The sequence below is a fragment of the Citrus clementina genome, unplaced genomic scaffold (genome assembly GCF_000493195.1).
Source record: "Citrus clementina cultivar Clemenules unplaced genomic scaffold, Citrus_clementina_v1.0 scaffold_7, whole genome shotgun sequence".
Taxonomy (NCBI): Eukaryota; Viridiplantae; Streptophyta; class Magnoliopsida; order Sapindales; family Rutaceae; genus Citrus; species Citrus x clementina.
Window position 1 is genome coordinate 5,293,834 of NW_006262075.1, and position 26,381 is coordinate 5,320,214.

The 26,381-nt window shown below is 34.1% G+C and overlaps 4 protein-coding genes across 4 annotated transcripts; 2 read left to right on the top strand and 2 right to left on the bottom strand.

The window, feature by feature from the left end:
* Positions 1–5,629: 5,629 nt before the first annotated feature.
* Positions 5,630–7,807, top strand: LOC18037312 (cyclin-D4-2). The gene is made up of 6 exons (XM_006426231.2): positions 5,630–6,100; positions 6,458–6,544; positions 6,662–6,760; positions 6,889–7,090; positions 7,175–7,299; positions 7,417–7,807. The coding sequence occupies exons 1-6, from the start codon at positions 5,771–5,773 to the stop codon at positions 7,663–7,665; spliced, it is 1,092 nt and encodes a 363-aa protein (XP_006426294.1). The 5' UTR covers positions 5,630–5,770; the 3' UTR covers positions 7,666–7,807.
* A 4,447-nt stretch (positions 7,808–12,254) lies between these two features.
* LOC18036795 (ATP-dependent 6-phosphofructokinase 5, chloroplastic) lies at positions 12,255–18,132 on the bottom strand. Its single transcript, XM_006426232.2, has 13 exons — positions 17,605–18,132; positions 17,429–17,519; positions 16,596–16,669; positions 16,219–16,330; positions 15,989–16,084; positions 15,721–15,822; positions 15,514–15,588; positions 14,937–15,077; positions 14,665–14,781; positions 14,471–14,575; positions 13,292–13,372; positions 12,890–13,018; positions 12,255–12,779 (listed from the first exon to the last, which is right to left on the bottom strand). Exons 1-13 carry the CDS (start codon positions 17,910–17,912, stop codon positions 12,612–12,614), a joined length of 1,599 nt encoding a protein of 532 aa, XP_006426295.1. The 5' UTR covers positions 17,913–18,132; the 3' UTR covers positions 12,255–12,611.
* Positions 18,133–20,121: 1,989 nt separating this feature from the next.
* LOC18036732 lies at positions 20,122–20,936 on the top strand. Its single transcript, XM_006426233.2, has 3 exons — positions 20,122–20,161; positions 20,244–20,278; positions 20,403–20,936. The coding sequence occupies exons 1-3, from the start codon at positions 20,122–20,124 to the stop codon at positions 20,934–20,936; spliced, it is 609 nt and encodes a 202-aa protein (XP_006426296.2).
* A 4,055-nt stretch (positions 20,937–24,991) lies between these two features.
* LOC18036478 (zinc-finger homeodomain protein 2) lies at positions 24,992–26,106 on the bottom strand. The gene has a single exon (XM_006426234.2). It carries the CDS (start codon positions 25,966–25,968, stop codon positions 25,240–25,242), a length of 729 nt encoding a protein of 242 aa, XP_006426297.1. The 5' UTR covers positions 25,969–26,106; the 3' UTR covers positions 24,992–25,239.
* Between the last annotated feature and the right edge of the window lie 275 nt (positions 26,107–26,381).

A 26,381-nucleotide genomic window follows, 5' to 3' on the forward strand; every position in this document is an offset into this window, starting at 1 on the left:
AAATTAATCTCAATTATTATGTGATTGTAAATACCAATTATAGTATCATGTAATATGTAATATCTTAAGTAATAGTCTCATTTAATTTAAAAAAAAAAAAAAGTAAAGATTTGATCTCTACGCATATCCTCTATAGGGCATGTGATAATTCTATCATACTATGAAATATTGAGAGGCTGACTGGGATGTTCAGAGTGGGTTTTCTTTTATCAAACCATGATAGACGATGATGAGACGCGGTCAACATTGAAGTAGAACTGAGAATATCAGATGAGTGGCACACCTAATCACTAACTTTTCTTGATTATGCAATGAGAGGTTCTCAGTTTGTTCAGAGTTGAATCGCTAATTAATGTTAGTTAAACTCCTAACATTAAAAAAGAAGAAAAAAATTAAATAAAATAATAAAAATAGTAATAAAATATCGTTAAGATATTGGGAAAGATTTAATAAATAAATAGCAAGTGGGTTAGATGGCAAAAGGGGGGCAAACAATTAGATGCGTAACAAGTCATTTTTTATGAAAGAAATTGAATTTGCAATCAGCGCTTATCGTGGAGCAGCAGCAGAAGCCATGGCTGATGTTCTGGATGCATGCTTTTGATGGCACGGCATTTTATAGAGAGAATATGGAGGGATTGTGAAGAAGTTCTTCCGACTTTCGAGAGCTCGAATCTCAACCACAATATAAGACTAAATCTTAAAAGAGTTTCCTTTGGACCACCACAACCCCCACCCATTGTTTGCATGTTGTATATGATCTGAGCTTTGCTGATCTCTGTATTAAGCACTTACAAGTAAACAAGTCAAGTTAAGGCTGCTGCTGGGTTTTGCAGCATACACGTGATTTGCAAATTAAAATTTGCGGTGGTGAAAAGTGCTTCTTTATTTTTGGCCACGAGAATATTTGGGATAGAACCACTTAAAAGAGATGGTAAAAAGAGAGCATCCCTAGTAAGGGATGCAAAAGGGGTGAAAATTTTGTGTCTTAAAAGAAGGCGATTTGATTTTTTATCTTAAATTTTAAATTTTTAAGTGTTTCTTCCATGGATGCAAGAGGGGTTTATTACATGATTTGTCAATTAATGCCGGTGCACGTAGTTTACAACTCTCAATGTTCTTCCTTTTTGACTGTACAATATAGTAAGGAACGAGAGGTTGGGAAGTGAATTTAGCATGTATGCCAGCCAATTCAAAATATATGAGTCTCAATTAAAGGACGATTTACAATTATGGCCCAGTTCCAAACTTCCACTTAAGTCAATGGGATTGAAATAAATAAATAAGAATAGTGGAAAAAACATATTAAGCATTGTTCATCCCATTGGATTGAGTTCACATTTCACACTCTTCAAATATGTAAACGGTAGACAATGCACTCAACCGGCTTTATTCTGGCACCCCATTTCAATTAATATTTTTATGATACAGCTAATGGTACATCCTTTTTAGAGTAATTTATTGGTTGCAAACGGAGCTACATATTTATGCTTTTCCTTTTTCAAATTTACTTTCCATGAATCACACTGCTTCCATAAGGAATGGACAATGACCCAATTCCGTAGAACTGCATGCAGGTTAAGGGGTTAAAAAACAAGATCATGATTCTCTCTTTATCTGATCTTCGTCTGAGTAAATTTTATTAATATGATTGGTGATTAATAAATTAAAAAAAAAGTATTTAAATCCTAATCATCCACTAACACTAAAACACAAGTGGCACAAGATTCGTAAAATATCAGGAGTGCTCAGATCATGAGAGGATCCTGATCCTAAAAAACAAGTGCAAGTGTGATTCTCTGAAAGATAATTACTCGAAAAAAAAAAGGATTAGGTAATCGTGATTTTCTAATTATCTAATTTTAAACTTTGAACAAATATTCTCTTCCGGTTAAATATTTTCAAGGACAAAGCTTGATTATTTGGGTGACAAAAGTATAGATACTTAGAAAATGATATTTCATTTCATTTATGTTATTGTGCTTAGTCGAAGCGTAGAGATTATTTAAGCTATCGTTTTAGATTAAACTATTTGACACAAATTATAATAAAAATATAAGTAAAATAACAGTGTAGTCCAGAGCTATCCTCCTTATTCTCATTTTGAACCTCCATTAATTCACTGCTCAATGTTTGGTTGGTGGAGGTCTGGAATTCCATGAAAGAAGATATCATTCAACTCGTCCTCGTTGGCTTAATTTCATGCATCAATCACACTTCCTCAGTTAAACCTCCCATCTCTCGTTCTCTCTTTCATCTCGGTTGACCGGGGCGAAGAGTCTAATGAAATTACGAAATGACCCTGATCAATCGATCCTCATTGCCCTTCGTGCCTCCTCTATCCAGTCTGGCTTCCCATTTTAACCTCCATTAGGCATTAATCTTCCGCTGGTTCTTTTAATCATCTGCTTATCTCTCGTTGGTGTGAGGGAAAACAATCCCGCAAAAGAAAAAAATACTTCTTCCAAGGAATTTTAGAATATCTCTTTTGCACTAGACCCACTTAATATATGTATGATATGTGTACATTTTGTTTTTAAAAATTATCACGTAATTGATCATTTTATTTAATTCTTCATGTACTCATATTATACATATATCAAGTGGATGTAATACAATAAAGGTACTCAACAATTTCTCGTTTCATCATCACCCATTATTTTCCTCGTTTTCCTAACTATATAGGATTCTCAACACTTATCATCAAGTTATATATATATATATATATATATATATATATATATATATATTCTTTTGTATGAGAATGGTTAAATATGATAATAAGTGTTGAGAGAAATTTATTTTATTTTATCAAATGGCAAATTCGTATTTCCTTTTTTTTTTTTAATAACTTCTGAAAATAAAATCATATATTTTGTGCTCTACACCCTTATTATATAATAATTGATAAAACAGGATAGGAAGCAATAAGTTCAAGTAGGCAAAATTCGAAAATGATATTATCAAGCTAATAGCTTAAGTTTTAAGTTTCTCTAGAGACCCATCCTGTCCTTGGTCCCTAAACCAAATTCATCACTGAATCAATTTTGCTACCCCGACATCAGCTTAGTGGGAGGTCCAAATTCATAAAAATTACCTAATGTTATGTTCTAATAAAGCCGGTAAAATTTTTACTAGATGCTATCGTCTTGTTAGAAATACTGCAAGTATAAGGGCAGATGTATAAATAATGTAAAATCCATGGACCCACCAGATCACGTTTTTGTACGGTGCTTGTCAAATTAATTATGCAATCTCGATTTAATAAAACAGAATCACAAACATGTCATCACCCATCATATGAATTCATCACACAAATTAAGCCCTCACTAAACCAACCCAAATATGCCATTACCTATTAAATTTGATTAGTTAGGTACATGTTTTTTTTTAACCCAATTTTCACAGTTATAACTCTTAAACCAGACGCAGTGATGTAAAATTTATTGAACTAATTTTAGATTATTTTTTTTATAAATTGATTATTTTTTAATGGTGTCATTTATTTATTGGAATCTCAATTTATTTTTTATTTTTGTGAAAAAGATAAAAATTTCATCAAACCCATCCGTAATTTTTTCTGTATCTTTTGAATAAAAAAAAAAGATAATTTAAGATTTTCAATAAGTAAAAGATAATTTAAGATTTTCAATAAGTAAAAGAATGATTTAATCCACAAGGAGTAGTCTAAAATTTATCCTTCTTTATTTGACCATACATGATGCGTGTTGCTTCAATGTTTTCAATATATTAACTATATATTTTTTTTAATTTACCAATAATTATCACTTTTTACGCAGCAATTGGATGATAAAAGTTAAAATAATAATAATAATAATAATCCTGTAATTATTTTTATAACAGAAGTTGGATAATTTCATAATCACCTTTTTGTTTTTCTTTTAATTCTCTAATCTCATATTTGATTTCTTTGATCTCCTTTTGGAGGTCTTGAATGTTGGGGATAGTTTTCTTTGTTTTCTTCTTATCCAAAATATCAGTAAGATCATAAGAACTCTTTTTAACAATTGGAACTTTGGAAGTCTTTGCTTTATTAAAATATAGGATTTTCAAAAGCTTATCAAGATATTCTTTTTGAAGATTTGGATCAGAAATATATTTTACGAGCTCAAGAAATGTTTCTTGGTCTTTAGTCAAAACATTGATTTTCTTTAAATAAAAATCTATTTCAGAATCACTACTGCTAGATGCAGAGGTATCTGAGTCAATAAGTTCATTGACCTGAAGGGGATCACTATCTCCCGACATGGAAGACTCAAAGTCAGAAGACTCTATAAGAAGAGAGGCAACTTTGGAGATGATTTCTTCATCAAGGCCAAGTTCATGAAGCTTTCGATTCATTCTGCAATACTTTGCAGTATGACCTTTTATGCCACACTTATGGCATATGGCTTCTTTGTAGTTGAAAAAAGTTTTGTGTTTAGGTTTAAATTCTTTTTTCTTAGAGAAATTGGGCTTCTTGTAAGGTTTCTGGGGTTTTTTATAATAATAATAATAATATATTATCATAACAATGACATGGGATACCCATATTACTATGCTAGTGTTTTATATAGTATTATTTGTACATTTAGAAGAAAACTTATACAATAGTAACAAAAACCATATTACTATGCTAGTCCCCAAGTTCTTGTATTTTTAAAATAAGGGCGTAGTTTGTCCATTTTGTACGAAATAGGTTCATGAAGATTGATGACCCTTATTTAGTTACTGGATTTAAATGTGGAATTTCTCTTTTTAATTCTACTAATGATTCTATTAACTCATTCACTAACAATTATTTTTATAGCGTTTAATTGAATTTGTAAGCCTTGTTGTGTAAAATTAATATTTTCTATTTCTAATTTAATGTCTAATAACTGAAACTTGCTTTTAAAACTTAAATTTATTCATGATGGGAACTGTCTAAGTTTAATTGGACCGAAATTCATATATTGCTCCATCTTTTGTGTCTTCTATTTTATCTGAAATTTCTAATATTTTGCTAACTATATGTGGTTGTAATTCTATTGTTCCTCTGTCTATTTTTAACCCTAAAAAGTCTATTTTTTGTTTTAATAATTCTATTTTCTTTTTAGAGATAACTATATTTTATATATGAAGTGAAAAAAGTTTCAACTTAGAGCAGTGACACCGGCCACTGGACAAGGACCTATCTGGTACAAATAGAAAAATTATATCCTTAATCGAGAAGTTCTATGATTTCAGGGATCCTGATACTATTAGCCTACTTGTGAAATGATAAATATCCGAAATATGAAGTAGAAAATTGTATGATTAACTTATAATGGGATAATAAAATAAAAACATAAAAACATAAAATATTCATCAGAGTCTTGCGTTTTATCTTATTTTCTTATTTTATGTTTCCATTTTTGTTAAAAATATTTTCTTCTCAAGATTTTAATTTCCTTCTTATTCGGCAGTGTAATCTACGATCCCTCAGTCTACTACTCCCTTGGTTACCCTAGAAAACAAATGTACATTTCCTACATAAACCTTCTCTCTTCGCAGTTTGCACAAAGGATACCATCTCTTCAATCACAATCAGAGCCCCAGCCCCTACTCCCCCGCTCTCGCTCTGGTCTTTTCTCTCTTTTTGGCTTTTATTGTGTAAATAAAAATAAAAATGGAGAATAACGCTCATCCCCCACAACAACAGACCCATTGACATCGCACTTATCTCATGAATCTTTCCTTGGTTTTTTACTAGTTTTATAAATTTGGTTTTTTATTACAGTGCCTAAAAATGGCAGAAAATCTTTCTGACTTTACAGCCTCAAATCTTACATGTACAGAGAGCACAAACACTTGTTTTGATGGTTTTGATTGTAATGCCACAAATGGTGATGATGATGACCAAAACAGTCAAAACCACAGTCAAGACTCAAACTTTATCAACAAGAGATCCATTTTCCCGATGGGTTTTTTTCCATTCCAAACTGTTAGTGAGGAGCTGCTCAGAGAAATGGCTGTCAAAGAGGGAGAGCTTTTGCCTAAACATGATTACCTCAACAGATTGCGCAGTGGGGATTTGGACTCGAGAGTAAGGAGAGAGGCTCTCGATTGGATTCTCAAGGTTGTTTTTTTTTTTCTTTCAACTGGGGTCCCCATTTTATTTTGCTTGTTTTGATCCACTGATCATTGCGTTTTACTACCTCATCTTTGTTTGCCTTTTTTTTTTTAAAGTGTTTTCAATGACTATGTTATAGATTTATTTATTTTTTCATTGTTTCTCAACAACATTTTCTTGTTTATTATGTGCACGCATTCTCTTTCTAATCGGTATTCTTATAACTTGTTAGTAGTTTTTTATGGGGTTGAAGTCTTGATGTTTCTTCTTTGACTGGTATTCAGCTTTGTGTTGATAAAGGTGGTGTCTTTGTTGGTTCTTGTAATGGGCTATTGACTGAGTTTTAGGTACTGTCATCAACAGGCTCATGCACATTACAGATTTGGACCAATGAGTTTTTGTCTATCTATGAACTACTTGGATCGATTCCTATCGGTTTATGAATTACCTGTAAGTTCAGGCTCCCGGGCTTGATTCTTTCGTTCTTTACATTTAACATTTTTTTTTGTATTTGGGTCTAATCTTCTCATTGTTATTTTATTTTGGTCATACTTTTGGCACAAACAGAAAGGCAAAGATTGGACTGTGCAATTGCTGGCTGTAGCCTGTTTATCACTAGCCGCCAAAATGGAGGAGAGTGAAGTGCCTCTTTTAGTTGAATTGCAGGTATAAGCTAATTTAAGATCATTTCATTAACCAAAATAATTTATTTATTTTTATCTAAAAAGGGATAATGATGGTTTATTTGTTTATTTCAATCTGATTTGTCCTGGTCGTTGTGTATTAATGAGCAGGTGGGAGAACCAAAGTATGTGTTTGAAGCCAAAACCATACAAAAAATGGAGCTTTTGGTGTTGGGCACATTGAAGTGGAGAATGCAGTGTCTTACTCCTTGCTCATTCATTGATTACTTTCTGACTAAGGTCAACGATGATCAACTTCCATCGGCAACTTCAATGTTCAGATCAGTACAGCTTTTATTTAGCACAATTAAAGGTATCTTTCTCACTGCGAATGCCCATTTTTGTTCTTGAGGATTAATGGATTTGATGAGTGAGGTGGGTGGCAAATTGAATGCAGCTACTGACTTCTTGGAGTTCAAGCCTTCTGAAATTGCTGCAGCTGTGGCAATTTCTGTGTCAAGAGAAGATGAGCAAGCACAAAACATTGATAAAGCCATATCTTGTTTCATACATGTTGAAAAGGTAAAATAAAATTTTGGCTGGATCATTCCACGGTAACAAAACGAATGATATTTATTTCTACTGATTTGAATGATTTTTATGTTATGATGATGAAGTTGGGTTTTATTTTTCTTGCAGGAAAGAGTGTTGAATTGTGTTGAACTGATTAAAGAATTGTCAGCAGTTTCATCTGTGTTGCCTCATAGCCCAGATGGGGTACTGGATGCTGCATACTTGAGCTATAATAATAAAACTGAGGATATTACAGTTAGGTCATGTGCAAGTTCTTCTCATAACACAAGCAGTCCGTCATCAGTTATTAAGAGGAGGAAACAACAAGACACATCAGAACCATCATCCCCACAATTGGAGGACTACAAGTCATGAGTTTTTACTTCTCCTCCTTCTCAGTTCTCACACAATGTCCTATCAATTTGGTTGAATGGGAGCTTTGGTGTGTTTTTAAGCTGTCTGCCTGTCTCTTAGTAGACACAGCCCCCATCCCTTCCCCCCCCACCCAAAAAAAAAAAAAAAAGACTTTGAATAAATAAATCAAAGTGAAAATAGACTCAACAAGTTGGTTTCATGCCTAGAGCATGATCAGAGAAAGATAACTTTAAAAAAAAAAAAAATCACCAGCTGTCAATATAATTTGAGTTCTCAAAAGCTATAGAGATTATCAGAAGTGGAGCTTGCAGCAATGTGTTGTGGTTAGAGCAAAGGGGAAAAAAAATTAATAAAGATATGAGAAGGAATGAAATGAGGATGAGAAACATCTTTAAGTTTTGTGTTTATTTGCTCTTTTTATTTCAATGGAAAAGAAAAAGAAAAAGAAATTCTCAAAAAGCAAATATGTGTGTAGTATGCCTCAATCTGTTTTATTTTTAATGTCCTTAAATAAACGACGTCGTACGACCTGACAACATAACTCCAACCGGTGTCGTATTCTTTGTTGTGGCAATTACTGATGTGTCTGTTAGTTTTCGGGATTTGGGAAATGGGCCCCGCAGGAAGAGAGAGCTGGCCCATTGATGTTTGTTTCTAACTGAGCGAAGACGAGTCAACATCTGGGCTTGCTTCGGTTCTGTCCTGTTCTGTTCTGGTTGCGGTGTTGGTGAATGATAATAATGGATGAAAAATGCTTCTGAGCAAATAAAAAAAAAAATGAAACATTGGGAATCCACGGTGCCTGAATTTAGAGTTATTGATTATGGGCACATTGCATCATCGATTTCAACATCAAATCTTCATCAATTGCTGACTCGTGTCACTCTTCATCTTCTTCTTCTTCTTCTTTTTTTGTTTTTGTTTTTTTCCTTGAGACAAGATTTTCATTTTGAAGGGACAAGTTAGTAAATGAATCCGTATGATGGACTGATTTTCAATTATGTAGAAGTCATAACCCAGTAGGAGAGGCGATCCCCTCTAAAGTTTAATCTTTCAACGATAATGTTCATATATCAATAAGTGTGTATGTATATATGCATAATAATTTAGAAAAAGAAAATCAATAGAATGCAGTTAATATAATCATAATGTAAGAGTAAGGCATCTGTCCGTATTTGCAATCACAGAGTCCCACTACACACTTAAATGAAAACTTCCAACGACGAGGAAACATTGGGAACAGGCAACATAATATCATGATCATCGATGAACATGGTTCGTTTTTATTTTATTTTTTTTTTCTCTTGCGATTTACATCATTGACATTGACTATGAACTTTAATTTTTATTCAAACTTCGTATAACCATTTGATAGCAGCTATTCCAAACTTTGCTACTCCATAAAACGATGTGTGTGTCTATATATGGATATATTACAATTGCACAAGTTTTACTTTTGGTTACTAATTTTTATTTTTCTTTTTTTGGTTATCAATTATAATATGCCGTAACATCTTTTGAAACTTTTCCCTTTTATTTATGAATAAGTATACATCCTGTGAGTGATAACAAAAATTTGTCATACATCAAAAAAAAAAAAAAAAAAAAAGAGAGAGAGACCCTTTAATCATCCATCAAACACACCCTTTACATGTTCTCTTGGCTTTGGCTAAATTTTCCGATTAACAAGGCTCTACGCATTCATTGTTGACCATTTGCTTTCTTCCTGAGCAAAACCAAAATTTGCTGGGGGGGGTGACAGAGATAAGTTAAAAAGAAAGAGTCCAGACAAGGCATAAGAGTTGCCATTGCCAGATTCCTCTTTTGAGTCTCTGAAAAATATGATGTTTACATCCAGTGGATGCAGCCTTTACTGTGATTAAAACTTTAAAAGAAGAGTAAAATATTGTAATCTTGACTGATTAGCAACAGCTCAGCACGGTCAATTGGGTTTATTAAAATAAACCGCCATAACCGGTTGTACAATCAAGGATCCCAATATCAGACAAATTACAGGCATATATACGGGCATCACATATATGAGACGAACCAGCACAGTTGACTGACATGTCATTTTAAAATGTCTTAATCAACGAAAAAGTATCAGGAAATATGATTGTACTTGTACTTTATTTTTTACAGAGATTTTTTTATTAAAAAAGAGATTTAAAAAATTTACAAATAATATATTAATATTCACGATCAAAATTGTTAAGGCTTTCCAAATAAAATATGTGATGATGATAATCTTTGATTTATATTACTGATAGGTGGTCTGGTGTCTCACCTCCTCTCACCATCTTGGTAGTTTTAAAATAAAATAATAAAAAAAAATGATGGTGACAGTCTAAATATTTTGATCTATAACAAGTTAGATTTATTTTTAAGTATTTAGAAATAAAAATTAACGTTCATAATGCATATGAAAGAATTCAATCTTCTTAACAAAAGGAGATTAAGTATACTAGAAATAGATATTCATACTACAGTTGCATCATTCGGTAGCTTAATATGTAAAAATGCTAACTTTATTTTTAACACCGAGTAACAAAAAATAAATAAAATAAAAATTAATGATGTCGTATTTGTACTTTGGAAGGGGGGGACCCAACAGGCAAGGTCACAGCCTTTGCAAAACTGACTTGGGTTGGTGCAGGAATCAGCAACTCATAAATCATAATTCAGGGATGGTTGGTTATTGCATGTTTATTTATGGAATTAGGAAATTAGAATTCGATTGAAAATGGAAATAATTGGTAGTATTTATTTGTTAAAATAAGAATCGAAATGAGAATGAAATATGAAGGGCTCACATATTTTTTGGATGAAGAAATGGAAACCTCAATCTTCCCATTTTACTCCACTAAAATTTCATAATTCTTTGCCTTCTTTTTCTTCTTATTAACAATAATTATTTTGAATAATAATAATTATTAGCATCATAATTATTATAATAAATAATGACAATAATCAACTAAGATTATTTTAATAACTTAAAACAATCTATTCCAATTCAAAGATGAAATAAACAAATTGTTCATTTTGATTTTGATTTCTACGGCTAAAGTGAATAACTTATTTTGATTTCATGGTGCGTTTATTAATTGGTAATTGGAATGGACTCGAATAAGAATGGATTAGAATCAAAATGGGGAATGAGAATCATAATAAATTATTTACTTTAACTATAAAAATGAGAGTAAAAATGAGTTGTATTGCTATTGATTTGTTTACTTTGTCTTAGAACCTGAATATATTGCTATAAATGACTAAAATAATTTTAATTGATTATTTTTATTATTTATTATAATAATTGTGATTATTATTATTCAAAAAAATTATTGTTAACAACAACAACAACAACAACAACAACATAAAAATGATGATAATGATTGTTGTTGTTGTTGTTGTTATCATTAATTAATAATAATATTATTATTTTTAAAAATCATTATCATAATTAATTAATAGTAGTACTAATTAAAATTAAAATTATTAATATTAACAATTACAAAATAACAATAATAGCAATAACAATAATTTAATTATATTTTAATTGAGGACAAAAATAAGATTATGAGATTTGAGTGAAGGTAAAATTAAGAGTTCAAAGAATAGTAACTTAATTCCCATTTTTATTTCTTAATCTTAAAAACATATGGACCGGCTCTTGCATAAGTCATTTCTATTCTCACTTTTATTTTAACAAATAAAATACCACCAATCATTTTTATTCCAAATTTTGAATCTATCCTATTCTATCGTATGATGATAAGAATGGAAAAGGTGTCTGAGTGTCTTAAGTATGCTTACCGGAACCGAGAAATTGAACGTTTGACGGCAGATGAAATTGGTGTGACCAGAGTGTTTTTAAACACAGACAGACCGACTCGATAACCAAGGAAAGGAAGCTTTTATAATTCTGAAGGTAAGTGGTGGAGAACATAGAATGGGAGATGGGGTAAAAGGGCAATTGGTCAGAACCTGAGCACTTCCAGATAGATTCAGAATCCCCCTTTATTTGACTATTTCTTTTTAGACAATTACAAATTTGTTCGCCCCCCAACAAGTGCTGAAGTTACAGCTTCACACATGAAAAGGCCGAAAGGAAAGACTAAATGAGTAGGGTTTTCAGGATTTCAGGCACAGCATCTTATTATATATGCAAAGTCTGATTTTACAACAGTATGATGACGAAAATTCACTGTTAAAGAGAGGCACATCTTTGACCAGTCATGGTCATTCAAGTTGAACTTGTAAGCTGTAAAATTGTAATATTATCCGGTGACCCTAGTTTAACGAGCTCTTGTCATACTTATTCATGGCGTCATGTGCTCTGAAGCCGGTGAGGATTATTGTTGTCTCTCTCACTCACAGTCATAGCCGACCAATGAGCATCTCTCAGCAATGCTCATACAAGACATGCCATTGTTTTAATTTAGAGAGTATGATAGTTACCAACTAGATGTGAAAATTCATGAGTAATAAAGAACTCACATAACAGCAACATCATTCAAATACGAATTAACATTGATAAAATATTCTTACATTCAAGAATTGAGAATTCTCTATGTATAAATCTTGCCACTCGCATAAACAAATGGCTTATTTCACAATGTCATGAACAGGTAAATAGGATTCTATGAATACAAACATGTTACATTAAACAATAGAAACCAGGCCCAAAATGCTTGGGTGATTTGTATAAAATTTAATTGGCTGAGGCACTCTCTGTTGAGAACCCCGGCCACAAATGCTATACACTTTAAAAATTAGTTCTCTAGTTTGGTGAAAATTTCATCCGCGGTATTATTTGTTTAACAGCCTAGCCTACAAGGAGAAAGCTAACTAGAAAGCTAAGGGCAAGCATAGCTTTCTGTTCCTCAGAAACTGTGTAACTTTGAAACTCACTGAACTATTTGGGATAATTTAGAAGGTTTTGATAATTAGATGAAGTCAGGCTGGCCCGTTGATGTTAAGCAACGATGCCACATACGGCTGTTAGGATCCACTGCTCTAGGATAAGAAATGACTTCGGGAATGGGAAAGTAGGCATAGTGAGTGTTGCATAAGCCTACTGTAATGCCGCTAAATCCAGCAAATGCTCCATGAACCTGCCCAAATCGAATTATCTTAGGTACTTTTTGAAACAATTCTTGTCCTATTTGTTCTACTATGTTTACTTATTTGAAAGAAAAGAAGAAGGGAAGGGAGGCAGACTCACAGCATTTTGTCCAAGAACAGTGCATAGGATTCCATCTGATGCATTTGCACGGCATGCACGGATCATGTATGTGGGATCAATGTACTTCACATCGATGGGAACACCAATCTCCTTGAAATATTTCTTCGTCTGACAGAAACATAGTAAGTTATTACCAATCACTCATCGGTTTATCTAAACTAAACAACTCTTTTAGTGTTCACTGATTCACTGAGTTGTCATCATCAGTTTATAAATTTTTTTCCTTCTTAAAAGAAAAACTAGAAAAAGCTAAACATCAACTCATGTCACTGCTCAAAGAAAACACTGACAATAAATTACTCAAAAGCACCTATGGCTAACGAAGAATCTTTTACTTTAACAGAAATAGGTAAAAATGAAAATGAAAATGAAATCACCAACCTCTTGTTGAATAAGTACACCAACATCTCCAAGTACTATGTTTCCAGATGCATCTGTAGCATTAGTTTTCTTAATTAAACTCTGCATAAGAAAGATCACAAAGCACTTTAGCCCAAAGGATGAAGAAAGGCAATAAATAAAAAGTTTATTAAAAACTGCTTTAAAAGAACTACTCATTTCAGAACTTTCACATTCAAAAAGAGAGACACAAAATATACTCTTACTACAAACTGAATCTAAATTGAATAAATCACTTCAACTCATTACCAGATAGCATGCAAAATTATTTGAAATACTCGCTGAAATGATTCTTATTGAGAGGTTCACTTGCATCCTAGATGTACAGGGGGAAAAAAAAACACTTGCTCTTAAAGAAAGACAGAACAAAATGCTGATAAATTGAAATATTAGATTCTAGGTTTAAGAAAGGCGTGCTGGAACCACTCAAGCAAAGGTGACTGTTGGATGAGAGGAACAAGGGTAGGCATGGAGGAGAAAACAGAGCAATTATAACACCAAAATAAGAAAACAAAACCTTTTTTTCTAATCAGAGCAGTGTTTTGTATATACAAGGCCACTCATGCATAGGCTAAGACCTACTCATTAAATAAACAGCCCAATTATTCTGGCCTCTAATAATGGAACCAGGAGGTCAAGGGTGAGAATCTACCTCACCAACCTCAGCAGGGTATTGGTGTAATTTGAGGGGGGTGGGGATGAGATGGGTGCATGGCGACTGAAAAATAGGGGGAATATTTTCCAAACCAGAGTTCCTCTATAAACACATTGCATATAAAATTTTCTGCTTTAAAGTTCAACATTTCTTGCCAGATGTTAGCAGCATGTAGACAATAAGTCTAGGATAGCTCGCCTACCAAATGTGGTTCTGTTATGTTTACAAAAAATGGTCCCTCTGCCAACAAAATGCCTAATCGAGACACTCGGAAAACACAATCTGTATTAAAACAGAAAAAATTAAAAAAAAAATTGTGCACAAAGCGGCTTTCATCAGTTCTTAGCAACTGCTAGAGATACTTATCCATCTAATGCAATGAACATGACTGGGGCTTTGATTGTAAAGAATTGGAATCATCATCAAACTGGAAAAAGATCCAATACATAGACTTAACTATCTAATTCTGATGTCAAAATATCATGTTAATAAGAGAAAAATCATACCTGCCCAGCTCCCTCAGCTACACAGACCACAGCTGATCCCTTTGTCTCAATTAAATATTTCAGATGTCTCAAAACACCATTAGGCCCGTGCAAATTGAAAGGACTCTTTAAAGTACAAATGTAGATCGCATTAGTGTAGCTCTCTTTCTTGCACACACAAATACACAAACACAAATGGAAATTAGCACTAATACCTCTGGAATCAAACATATATCAATTTGTCCACTTGCCAGGGATGCATGCATGGCTATATATCCACTGCTCCGACCCATCAATTTCACAATTCCAATGCCATGATAAGCACTATGTGCCTACAATAATGTTAGAGGGGAAAGAAATGAACTTTGTACGCAAGTTTTTATACTAGGAAACAGATTAATCACACAAATCTTAGACAAAAATGAAAAACAATAAATGAGCATAATATGCTTACTGACAGCTATATGAATAGCATTTTAATTTGTACCTCAATGTAGGCAGAATTTATTGCTCGCTGTGCTTCTTCAACTGCAGTGTCAAAGCCGAAAGTTTTATCCATCAGCAAAATATCATTGTCGATGGTTTTTGGCACACCAACTACAGCCACCTTCATCCTTCTTTTACGACACTATAGGAAAAATTTGAAGACTATGAACATATATTTTGAAAGAAGAGCATCAAAACAAGCATGCATCAGTCATGGAGGCAATTTTAGAAAGTTGTCACTTGTGGAGATCCAGCATGAACCCTCTAACTGTCTAACTTGACCTATTATATAGCAGTATTTGAATATCCAATTTCACATCAATATGTAAAATACAACACAATAAAAGGAATAACATGTAAATATCATCTACCCTGGAATCCACGACCTCCCCAAGTCCTATAGGAGACAAAAACTTTAAACACGACATCAGGCAAATTGAGAATAAATGAAAGGACAATTATTTACTAAAGTTCATAAATACTTTAGTCATCAGATTAAAATCAACAAAAAATTGCATTATTAATCATAAGATATATTACAGTGTGACCTGTTAGCATGGGGTTTCATGTATAATAACCTCGTTATGTATTGCATTGGCTCCAGCGTGAGTACCATTTCCACCCAACACAAAAAGCATGTTAATTCCTCTTTCCTGACATAAAAAAAGTAAATAAAAGCATCAGGTCTCACAATGCCTGGTGTAATCAAGCATTTCAGCTGTACAAATTCTGATAATAGAACTATGACAGAGTGAAAAGTATTGAAAAAAATATTGATAGCGCACCTCCATACTGTCAACAATTTCACTAACAGTGGGTGCACCACGTGAAACTCCTAATAAGCTTCCACCAGAAAGATGAATATTTTGAACCACTTTCCGTGACAGCTAATAATCAAAGTCAAGTCTAAACAAATTAATCTAGATACCAAAATTGTTCTTGCGAAGAAGAAATGCTTCTAGTGTTTGATATCAAGCATATAAGATAACAGAGCTCAGATACATCAATTGAGTTTTTCAACAAACCAGTACATGAAAGAAAAAGGAAACGTACCGGCATTTCAGTCAATTCTTTGTCACAAAATCCACGATAACCAAATGGAATCCCTACTATATTTTTTACACCATATATTTCAAGAGTAATGACAATCTGCAGAAAATTATCACCAATCAGGCATGCAGGATGAAATAAATCTCAAGACAGGGGAATACAAAATCTCTAATTTCATCCAGAGAACAGTCCAATTTTGTTTATAATGAAAACTATAAGGAGCTGACACTGACATGTCTGATCACATCATTGAGACCAGGACATAGTCCACCACAAGTAACAATTGCTGCTTTTACTTCTTCCGGCTTGAAGTATATTTCCTCCCGAGGCCCAGCACGATGAACCCTAGGAAGATTTTACAAATGCATTGTGTTAAGTTATTATTATGAAATTAAAAATTAACAGCAAAAACATAAAACACATAGAAGAATATGTGTAAAATAACTGACAATTCTGTAAATAGATAAAATGAGATTAGATCTAATATTTTGTCTTTCAGCATAACCAACAGCTAAAATGCCGATAATTATTGGAAATAAATATCCCACGTATGCTTAAAACACGTGGATATCGTTAAGGATCAAAATAAATCATTGAGAGGCAAACTTACCATTGTTCGACCCAAGTACAATCACGATCGATACACTCAGCACCAGCAGATGTGGGTGATGAGAAATTTATGACCTGAAAATGTTTCATTATTTCAAGAAAAATCAGTTACAACATTTCAAAGAACCAAATCATTTTTAGTCAAATCTTCCACCAGAGCTTCAGAGATTTAACAATAGGCCTTTGTCAGAATTATTAACACCATAGCTTGCATGAATTTTCATCTTTCACACTTATTCTCTCCTTAATTTGTCTCATACTTCATCTTAAACTTTTACTGCAGTCGATAATGTATCAACTCTAACCATAGTTCCCAAGTTGCATATGGTCTGATTCATCATTGTATCCAATAGTTTCCCCATCACTTAATAAAAAATATTAAGATAAAATTTCAAAGGTTCTAAAGAAGATTACTCAGGAAAGATATGGGATAGTCGTAAGCAGAGTACTGCAAAAACTTGTAATGAAGGGAGTTGTAACAATGAATTGCAACTATTAAAACATTGTTAAAGAATTGTTGGTGTTCGGAAGTAATAAATTCATGATTCTAGCTTTTATGAACAGACAAGGAGCTCGAGCTCTACATCGGAAAATTTGGTTACATGACTGTGTGTTGTATCCTCACAAATTCTGAACATAAAACGACAATTCACATAATAATATCCAAAAGTGATGAGAATACCACCAATGCAGCTCATTGTTTTTGTTGTTCCAAGTGGTAAAGTAGCAAATAGAAAGAATGTTGAATTTTATAAGCAACATTCAGAGCGTAAACAACTAACAAAAACACAAAATCAATGAAGAAACGAAATAACAATTAAGGCACAGACAGACCTTAAGAAGCACTCTGTCATTATTGTTAATATACCCGTGCCACTTCTCATCAGAAGGGTAGCCATCCGCGAAATCTTCAGTCACGGGAGTCCTGCAACAGGAACTAAATTAAAAAACTAAACAAATGAAAGAATAAGTAAGATGATTAGCTCGAACAAGCTGAGGCTTAGACTGACCTCATCCTAAGACAAAAGGTGGAAGGAATAGGCGTGGCATCTCTGAAAATATCGGTGATGTGAGGAAGGCTAAAGCGCTTCTCGAAATCACTCTGGAATTTTGACTTCCAATCGGGGTCGTTGAAATCGAGGCCCGAAGCGCGAGCACTTTGACTAATCTCATCAGCAGCGCTCCTACAAATTCCACTCGGGTGATTCTTCTTCGATTGGACGAGCACGGAACTGAATCCATTCCAATTCCACCGAAGAGGACGCTTTGGGCGGAGAGGAGCGACCGTAGGACCGACCGTATGAGAGAGAGCTTCCATCGAAGTAAAACGATCAGTTTTGGTTCGGACAATGTCACTCCGTCTCTGAATGAATGATCGAAGACAATCAATTAGTTTATTGTGTTTATTGTTGAGTGTTCAGTGAGCAGGGGGGTGGGTGGGTGACATTGGCAAACAAATTATACAAAGCGGACGGCTGCATTAAATGATTCACTGTACACTTCGACTGGTAAAACCGAGGAACTCTTTTTAACTTTTTCTTTTGGCCCTATGCTCGCAATTTGCAAGGAAGCGCACGTTTTATGTATGTGACTATAATAACCTTCTTTTGTACCCTAAATAACCAAAAACCCCTCCCACCCTTTCTTGGGATTTATTTTATTTATTTCCTTTTGTCAGTTTTTATTTCACATTTGGAATTCGTTGGTTTAGTGCGTGTTTGTGGATCAATTGCAGCCCCCTAATTATCTTTGAATTGTTGAATTTTTTATTAAAAACATTTGATTTGAGTAGTTCTTCTAATATTATCGAGAATCCACTATAATCCCAAACATAAATTTATATTTAAATTCGATACCATATATATCAAAATAGAGTAAAAAAAAAGCCCTAGAAAATGATAGTAGAAAACTCATATTGGTATATAAATTTTAAAGTCATACACTTTTTTATGTTTTAAATTTTACTTACTAAACACATAATCTTATATCTTATTATTAATAAAATTTTAATGATTATAGGCGTAAAATGTATTTATGACCAATAGAACTACGCCCAAAAACATATATTTTATGAATAATCTCTTTAGAATGGAAATATTATTAAATAAATTAATGAAGAGGGAGAATACAATAAGCTCCTCAAAGGAGAAACTAAAGATGTACATACTCATCAATTATATAATAACATCATAAAACATAAAATATCTCATACACGGTGATCCTTATTATTACATATTTAGTTGAAGATGATATGAAGAAATGTTTATAATCATTGTTAGAACTTAGAAAAAAGAAATTTCCGTTGCTCTTGTGGCCATACAATTGTTGTAAAAATGCATTTTTGGGTGGTAATCGGGAAAAAAAAAATCCCCTTGAAAGAGATCTGATTTTTTGAAAACAGTTTAATAGACCCTTTTTATTCTCAATCATTTTCACTGAAATGATCCTCTGTTTGCTAGCGGATAGTCGAACAAAAAGCAGCTGATATGAAAGTAAATAAAATCAGATAAAACAAGCATTATGTATTGGGTATCGTATTAAAAAATCAGAAATTAATATCATGTCCCATTCTCAAATTGTGGGTCTCGAAAGAAGTTGTGACAACGCTATTTTATCCACTTCTCATCCTGATGTACGATGAATGCTGAATTCATAAACCTTCTCTGATTTTTCTTGGAAAGCTGTATACGGTTTTTGTAGTTTTTAGAAAGATTGGATTGATTGGACAAGTAACCATTGGCAAAGATGGATTGACTAACAACCGCTACCGCGATTGATGAATGATATGATGCAATCCCTTTCACGAAAGTACTAAACAAATTAATAGCCCTCACTTTTCCTTGATGGAACTCCTAAATTCCGTATTAAACAAATTGGTTCATGATTCTAGAAAGAAGATTATTATATCTTTGTCAGAGTAAGATCGATTTCGTCATGTGCTTTTAATAATCGAATAACAAAATCTATTATCATCTCCATGTTTCGGGTCTGTTAGGTCCAATTAACAATAATGGTCCAAATGCTACAGTTCCGGAGGGTGCATTAAACTCAATGCATCGAATTGGCTTGGTTTAATAAAATTGAATTAAATCCCCAAGTAACATGATCAAGATTCAACAACAGAGCAAGTTGAATCTCATTAATAGTAAAGGGTAACTATCCCCTTCTCTTGAGACACATATATCAAACATGTGGGTACTGTGCCCAGTATTGATTGTGCTTTAAGGGCAACCCAAACCCTAAAATTCCTTACAAGTAAAGGACTGTTTAATTTCGGAAATTATCCTTTGTATTATCTCAATACGAAATATAGCAATCTCAACCTCACCATAGAAGTATTTAGCGCCTAAATTTGAATTTTTCCAACTTATATAACGTCTTTAATATTTGTTTATCAAATAAAACATTCCACTTGATGTCCTCTTCAATCCAACTACGTATCAGGCCCCATCCTCGCCAGTCAAAATCGCTCTACTTGCATTTAAAAATTGGCTGCACGCAAGAAGAGTTAATTCATGAACTAGAAGATGGACCAGCAATCCAAATACAAAAAGGCTGATATTCTCGGTCCGTCTTTAATTTTCAGCAAATCACAGACTGCTTTACATGTACTTTGAGCTTTACTAATAATTTTCTATTCTTTTTGCAGACTTGTCTAGAGATTCTCGAGGCGATGATCAAAGGGTATAATTAATTCGGATCTTTTTGCTCTTTCTATGTGAATCAAAGATTAACGTTGGCTGCAGTAACGGTAATGTTGCTTATAAATTATATTTATGTATATATAAAACTGATAATGTTGGGGCAGGTTGATGTCAATGAAGGCATTTTGGGGACTGAAATGAAGAAAAAGCAAAACCCCGGGGGAAGCATTATGTCCGAGGAGGAGATAAAGATTCGTGGGGAGCTTGAGAAGGACATAGAAAGAGATTTGGAGGAGGAAATTAAAGATGGAATCTACCATCTTGCTCTCAGATTGCACCGGTTTTATCAGCACCAAAAAGAAAGAAAAGCAGGAGAAACACTCATTGATAAAAGGAGCAAAGCACTTTCCGAAGTGAACATAAGCATAAAAATGGAAGGAGGAACTAAGATCGAAATAAAAGAGATCAAGAAAGAAGCTCAGCAGGGTCGGCCAAGGAGCTCTACCATATCGGAAAACGTTAAGGACGTGATGCCGGTTTCGCATAAGAAGAAGTTTGATTGGGCTAAGAGCTTACGATCGGGGATGAATTCTGAGGCCAATGTTAACAAGAAGAGTGGAAGTGCGTCTGGCCAACGCAAGGGGAGTGCTGGTGTTGTTGATACCAAAGTGGCTGCAGAACTGGGATGGAAATGGTGAAATTGGAGTATATATTCAATGGTGTGTACGTGAGTTTTGATTTTGTTGAATTGTGTTTGGAATCCTGCATATGATAGCTAACAAATAATAATAACAATAATGACATAGCCAACTAGGTGTGTGTGTGTTAACAAATGATTATGAGACTATCTATATATGTGTGTGTTAACAAATGATTTGATTTTGGGATGATTAATTGTAAAGTGTTTGATTGTAATAAATAATTAAATGGCAATTGATTGTTTCTTGATATACATGATGAAAAATTTCTCCCATGGGCTGATTTTGGTTATTCGGTCCACTCGCCGATTAGGCAAGAGGCGTATAATTTCTTAGTATTATTAATATCAAAATGTCTTTCTCATTTTGATATGCATTTCTTAAATTTATTATTATTTTATTTCACCTCCTAAAATCCAGCAACATGTTTTATATATATATATATATATATATTAAAATTTTTCTAAACTTTCTCGTATTTTAAAATCTTAGAATATATATAGTCATTAACAAAAAATTATAATTATCGTGTTTGTGCAGTGTGGAATTGCATTTACACAAATTAAAGTATTGGTTTCAATTTCAACATAGGTATGATGTGACTCGTTTGAGTGATACAAAGGCTTCTAAAATTAAAAAAAAATGAAAGTAGTGATTTCTTTAAAACACAACAACATAAGGAGCCGTAAATTTTGTGGTCCCGTAGAGCATCCCGTAACGTGAAAATTAGAATCACATCGAAAGCTCAATTGCACATTTAATTTAGACCGAGGATTGAACGGGGTGGGGACAATAATTCAAGGGCTCCAGTTGGTGTGCCATTGGCATTGAATCGTCACCATCCTTCGACTGTCTAAAAAGTATCTGGGAGTTGCAAAAGCCGCTGAGTGGTGATCGCGAGAGTACTTCATTTTTATTATATTTCTTAGATGTGTTTGTTTCTAAGTGACCCAATTTTGCTTTTGAAAAGTTGACAATCTAAACGAATCTTTGGCGGCCCCTTCTGGTCTAGCTGCTCTTGTGTTGTATCAAGCAGAGGCAGCAGCCAAATAAAAACAAATGTCCAGCAACTTTTTTTTCTTATTTTTATTTTTTAATTTCATTTTCCTCTCGTTGTTTTAATGTCTGTTACTGTGTAGATATTATATCCGTGCCAGTGAAATGCCTCTAGTTATTATACTTGTTTGAAGAAAATGGTATTCTTACTAAAATAATTAATAAAATGATTAAAAATGCTTTTAGTTTCGAAAAGGTTTTCAATGATTTTATTCAATTAGTTTCAAATTCTAAGAGCTGAAAGGATAGTTATAACCCAGGAATTAATTTGGCAAAACCTGGCTATGGATCAAGATTAATTAACCCGTAATTTAAAGAATATTAGTTTTCTTTATTCTAGTCCATGATTTGGGTCGCTTGTTCTGATTCCTTGATGCCTGAATTTCTTTCATTTTATCACAATAGAGATGATTGCGGCAATCAGTAGTACCGGCAGATTTCATTTTACGGTTCCTACTTATACAGGCTACAACATAAAACTCATACAAATTAAATTTGCAAAATCATCCACTTAAGCTACGCGGCATATATAATCACAAAACATCCAGAACGTTTCCTGAGATGTAAACATAGATGTCGTCCTAGTAATTTATATGAAAATGAACTAATTTCTGATTCTAATCATAAAGAAGAAACAAGTGGGTCATATAGCTAGCAGAGATTATATATATATATATATATATATATAGAGAGAGAGAGAGAGAGAGAGAGAGAGAGAGAGAGAGAGAGAGAGAGAGAGAGAGAGAGAGAGATTATAACTGATTAAAAAACAAACAAACATTAAACCCTAGTTAGTCAAAGGGTAATCAATTTGGACACAAGCAATATTTAATTAACACTACTCAACTAGCTAGAATGCCTGTTTTGGATTACTTTTGAACTGAAAACCCTACTCTCTCTGGATATCTTTGAATAGCCAAACTAAGTATAGAGACAATTCATTATTCATTATACATCATAACTCCAACATTAATTCACAAGTGAGAAGAAGATCATCAATCACTTTCTTATGCCGGGGGGGCAAACCTTTGACCAAGATTCCCAAAAGGACCACAGTTTCCCGCTTGCAGCTTTAACTGATCATACATTGTGTTTAATTTTTCTGAATCAAGCAAAGTACTTGACGTGTGTAAGCACATAGAAGTTCAGCAGGTAAGCTTGGATACTTGAACAAGCAAACTTCCAACTAAAGTATATTTTGCTAGTAAACTTGAAACATCAAAGCTTGGAAATAGAACTAGTAAAGAGCTCAAGGGACAGTGACATCTCTCTTCTTTCTTGCTTTATATATAGAACCAGGTTCCCCTAGATATGCCTGGAACGTATATCTTAATCATTAACCATGATTAATCTACGATAAGCACCATTAATGGTACTAGTCTAATCTATCTCATATCAGGCCCCTTTAAATCCCTAATAAAAAGACAATTGAGGCTTTAATTTGCTAATAAAACGATATTAACTCGACTAATCTTGATTAATTAATTAATTAATTAATTATAGAAGATGAAAGGAGATTCTAGGAATCTTGATGGAAACTATTTTATCAAAGGCTGAATCTTTCAAGGATAGCATGTAGTTCAAGAGAGTTTCAGACAAAAGTGGTGTGCCCAGGCCATTCGCAATATTTTTCGAGTTTTTTTTTTTTTTCTCGCTCTTCTTGATTCTTGCTTGAGAGCCCACATGTTCCCAATTAGGTATTTTTTTTTCAAATTAAAAAAAAAATTGAAGAAGAAAGAAATGGAACCTGAGACAACTTTGGATCTATCGACTTTCTCGAACATGACTTGCCCACATCTGGATTTGGGTTTGCACGAGAGCAAATATTGCTATTGTTTGCTGATGCATTTTTTTTTTTCCCAAGAGAAAACAAAACAAGCAGAAAATAATAACTAAAAGAAATATACAAAAATCACATAAAATAAAGAGAACAAAAAACCAATTAAAAAACTCAGTTGTTTCCTTTCCAAGGTGATCCATGAATGATCGAACATCTCGCTACTATTTTTCTCTCATCATAGGAGGTTCATCATGCGAATTAATATTGAAAAGTCGAAGAATAAGTATAGTACAATATACAATTAAATATAAATTTCTACTATATTATTTATGTACTCAATTAATATGTAAATAGTAGGAGATGTTTTAAAAAAGAAATTCAAAGATGATCAGTGTCTGCCCTCAAGACTGCAAAAGTAAATGCAAATACCAGAAAGGAGCAAAGACTTGGCAACAGAAAAAACAGTCCAGAGAAGGAGGCCCCATGATCAAACATTTGTTCAGTTAAGCGCATTAAAGCTATATGTACCCATATAAGGGGGAAAAAAGAACTTGAAGAAAAAGTACTGCAGTAAGAAGAAGGAGAAGACTACAGTAAGAAGGAGGAGGAGGAGGAGGAGGAGGAGGAGAAGAAGAAGAAGAAGAAGAAGAAGTTACTGTGATTTGTAAAAACCCCAGAACAAAAAATGCCCGAAAGTACCCACATTTCATTCATAGTGCTTCAACCAAATATCTCTCTCTGAAGATTTTAGGATCTCTGGACACAGACGAAAAGTTTTGGGTTTATTGTTAATTAGGAGAGGAGTAACAAGTGACACATATACACGCAGAGATAGGCACACGTAGAAAGAGATTCAGTAAACATAAGTTGCAGCTTTCAACACGTTGCTGCTTAAGAATAAGATGACGCAGACTTACAAGTAGAAATGAAAGGTCAAATTCAAAGTTGATGATGAACGCAGGCCTTACCAGTTTGATTACCATCAGCTTCTTGATAAAAAGCACATGACATGTTTCTCTTATCTCTCTCTATCTAGCTCAAATAATTACTCATAGGTAGCTAGCCTGGTGCACTAAAAACCTTAAATCCCACTTACGATGTAATACCCAGCACTGCTTAGCAACTGATCATTGCTAACAACAAAGCAAATAGATATCCACTAAAACTCATAAGCAGAAATAAGATTGAATAGAAAAAAAAAAAAAAATCAAATGCACTGAAAAATACAAAGTGGAATTCAGATTTAACACATCCCATCTACATTAATTAATCCACTGTAAAACTAGCTTCATAATATCCGTCCAAACATCATTCGAACTCAGATGTCAAATTCCGCAAAGAAAAATGAAAAAAGAAAAAAAAATAATAAGAAAAAAAAAACCCTAGAGACTAATAATAGAGCTAACTGATCAATAATACTCAGCAGAAGCAAATTTTCCTTCATTTTGAGTCCAAAGGTAGAGCAATCTAGGGTTTCTTACCCAGAGTGTGCTTGTTGTTATGCATCCAGACTTTGAGCACATGACGCTTAACGCCAGTGTCGTTACAGAACTGCTGCACTACTTCTTCATCGTGCTTTTGAATCCTCCATCCCAACTTCTCCGCAAGCTCCAGCATTCTATCCTTCTGCTCCGGCGTAAACTTGGTCCTGAACCTCTTCCTCGAACCCCCGCTACCACCAAGGTTTGACGCGTCCTCTTGATCCTCCCTACTGTGACCACCACCGGACGTCGACGGCAAGGCCAGTGGCCTGTGGTGAGCCGCCACGTGCAGGTACCCAGCTGGCGTCCTGTAATAAGGCGTGAATTGCGGCACCTGCGAGGGATGGAAAAAAACCTCACCACCACCAGCAGCGGGGACTCCAGCGGCCATGGGAGTCACGACTGATGAGTCCACTTCTTTGCGGTGAAAATTGCGGTGACAGTTGCAGGCTGCACATTTTAGACCGTCGAGAGTGCCTTCATCTCCAGCAGCCATGAACTCACCGCAACCGTCCAACGCATGTCCCCCAATACCCACCGCGTGATTCTTCAAGCACTCTCTGTATCTTGCTTTCCTCCCGGGATGAGCCGCCTCTGCTGTTGCTTGCCCGCCAGAGCTCCCCATTCTCACTTGAGATGAGTTTCCTAGCGACGAGTCGTAACCCGCCGGCAGACCCATCTCCTCCTCTTGCTCCTCATGATCCTCAAACTCCATTTTCACAACACACAATTAAAAAAAAAATAAAAAGAATTCTTTTCAGGTAATAATATTTGGGTTTTAGAGTGAACAAAAAAGAGATTAAGAGATAGAGAGAAGATAAGAGGAGTGAGAAAATGCGGACGTCAATTTTCCCTCTCCCTGCAAAAAGGACCTGTTTTGCTTCAAAGCTCTTGTTATACTTTCCCGTTCTTGAAATTAAACCATCGTTTTAACCGGCTTACCCGGTAAACGGTACGATTTTTTTTTTGTTATTTGTCTGTTTTTTTCACTGCCCCGTTAAAGTGAAGGGGTACTACTGTAAAGGATCAGACGGTGTCGACTGTGGCGTGTGAGGTGGAGTGCTAGTACAGTCTGCAGTTTGACAGCCCAAAAGAAATACACAAAAGGGCAATCCAACGGACCACGCG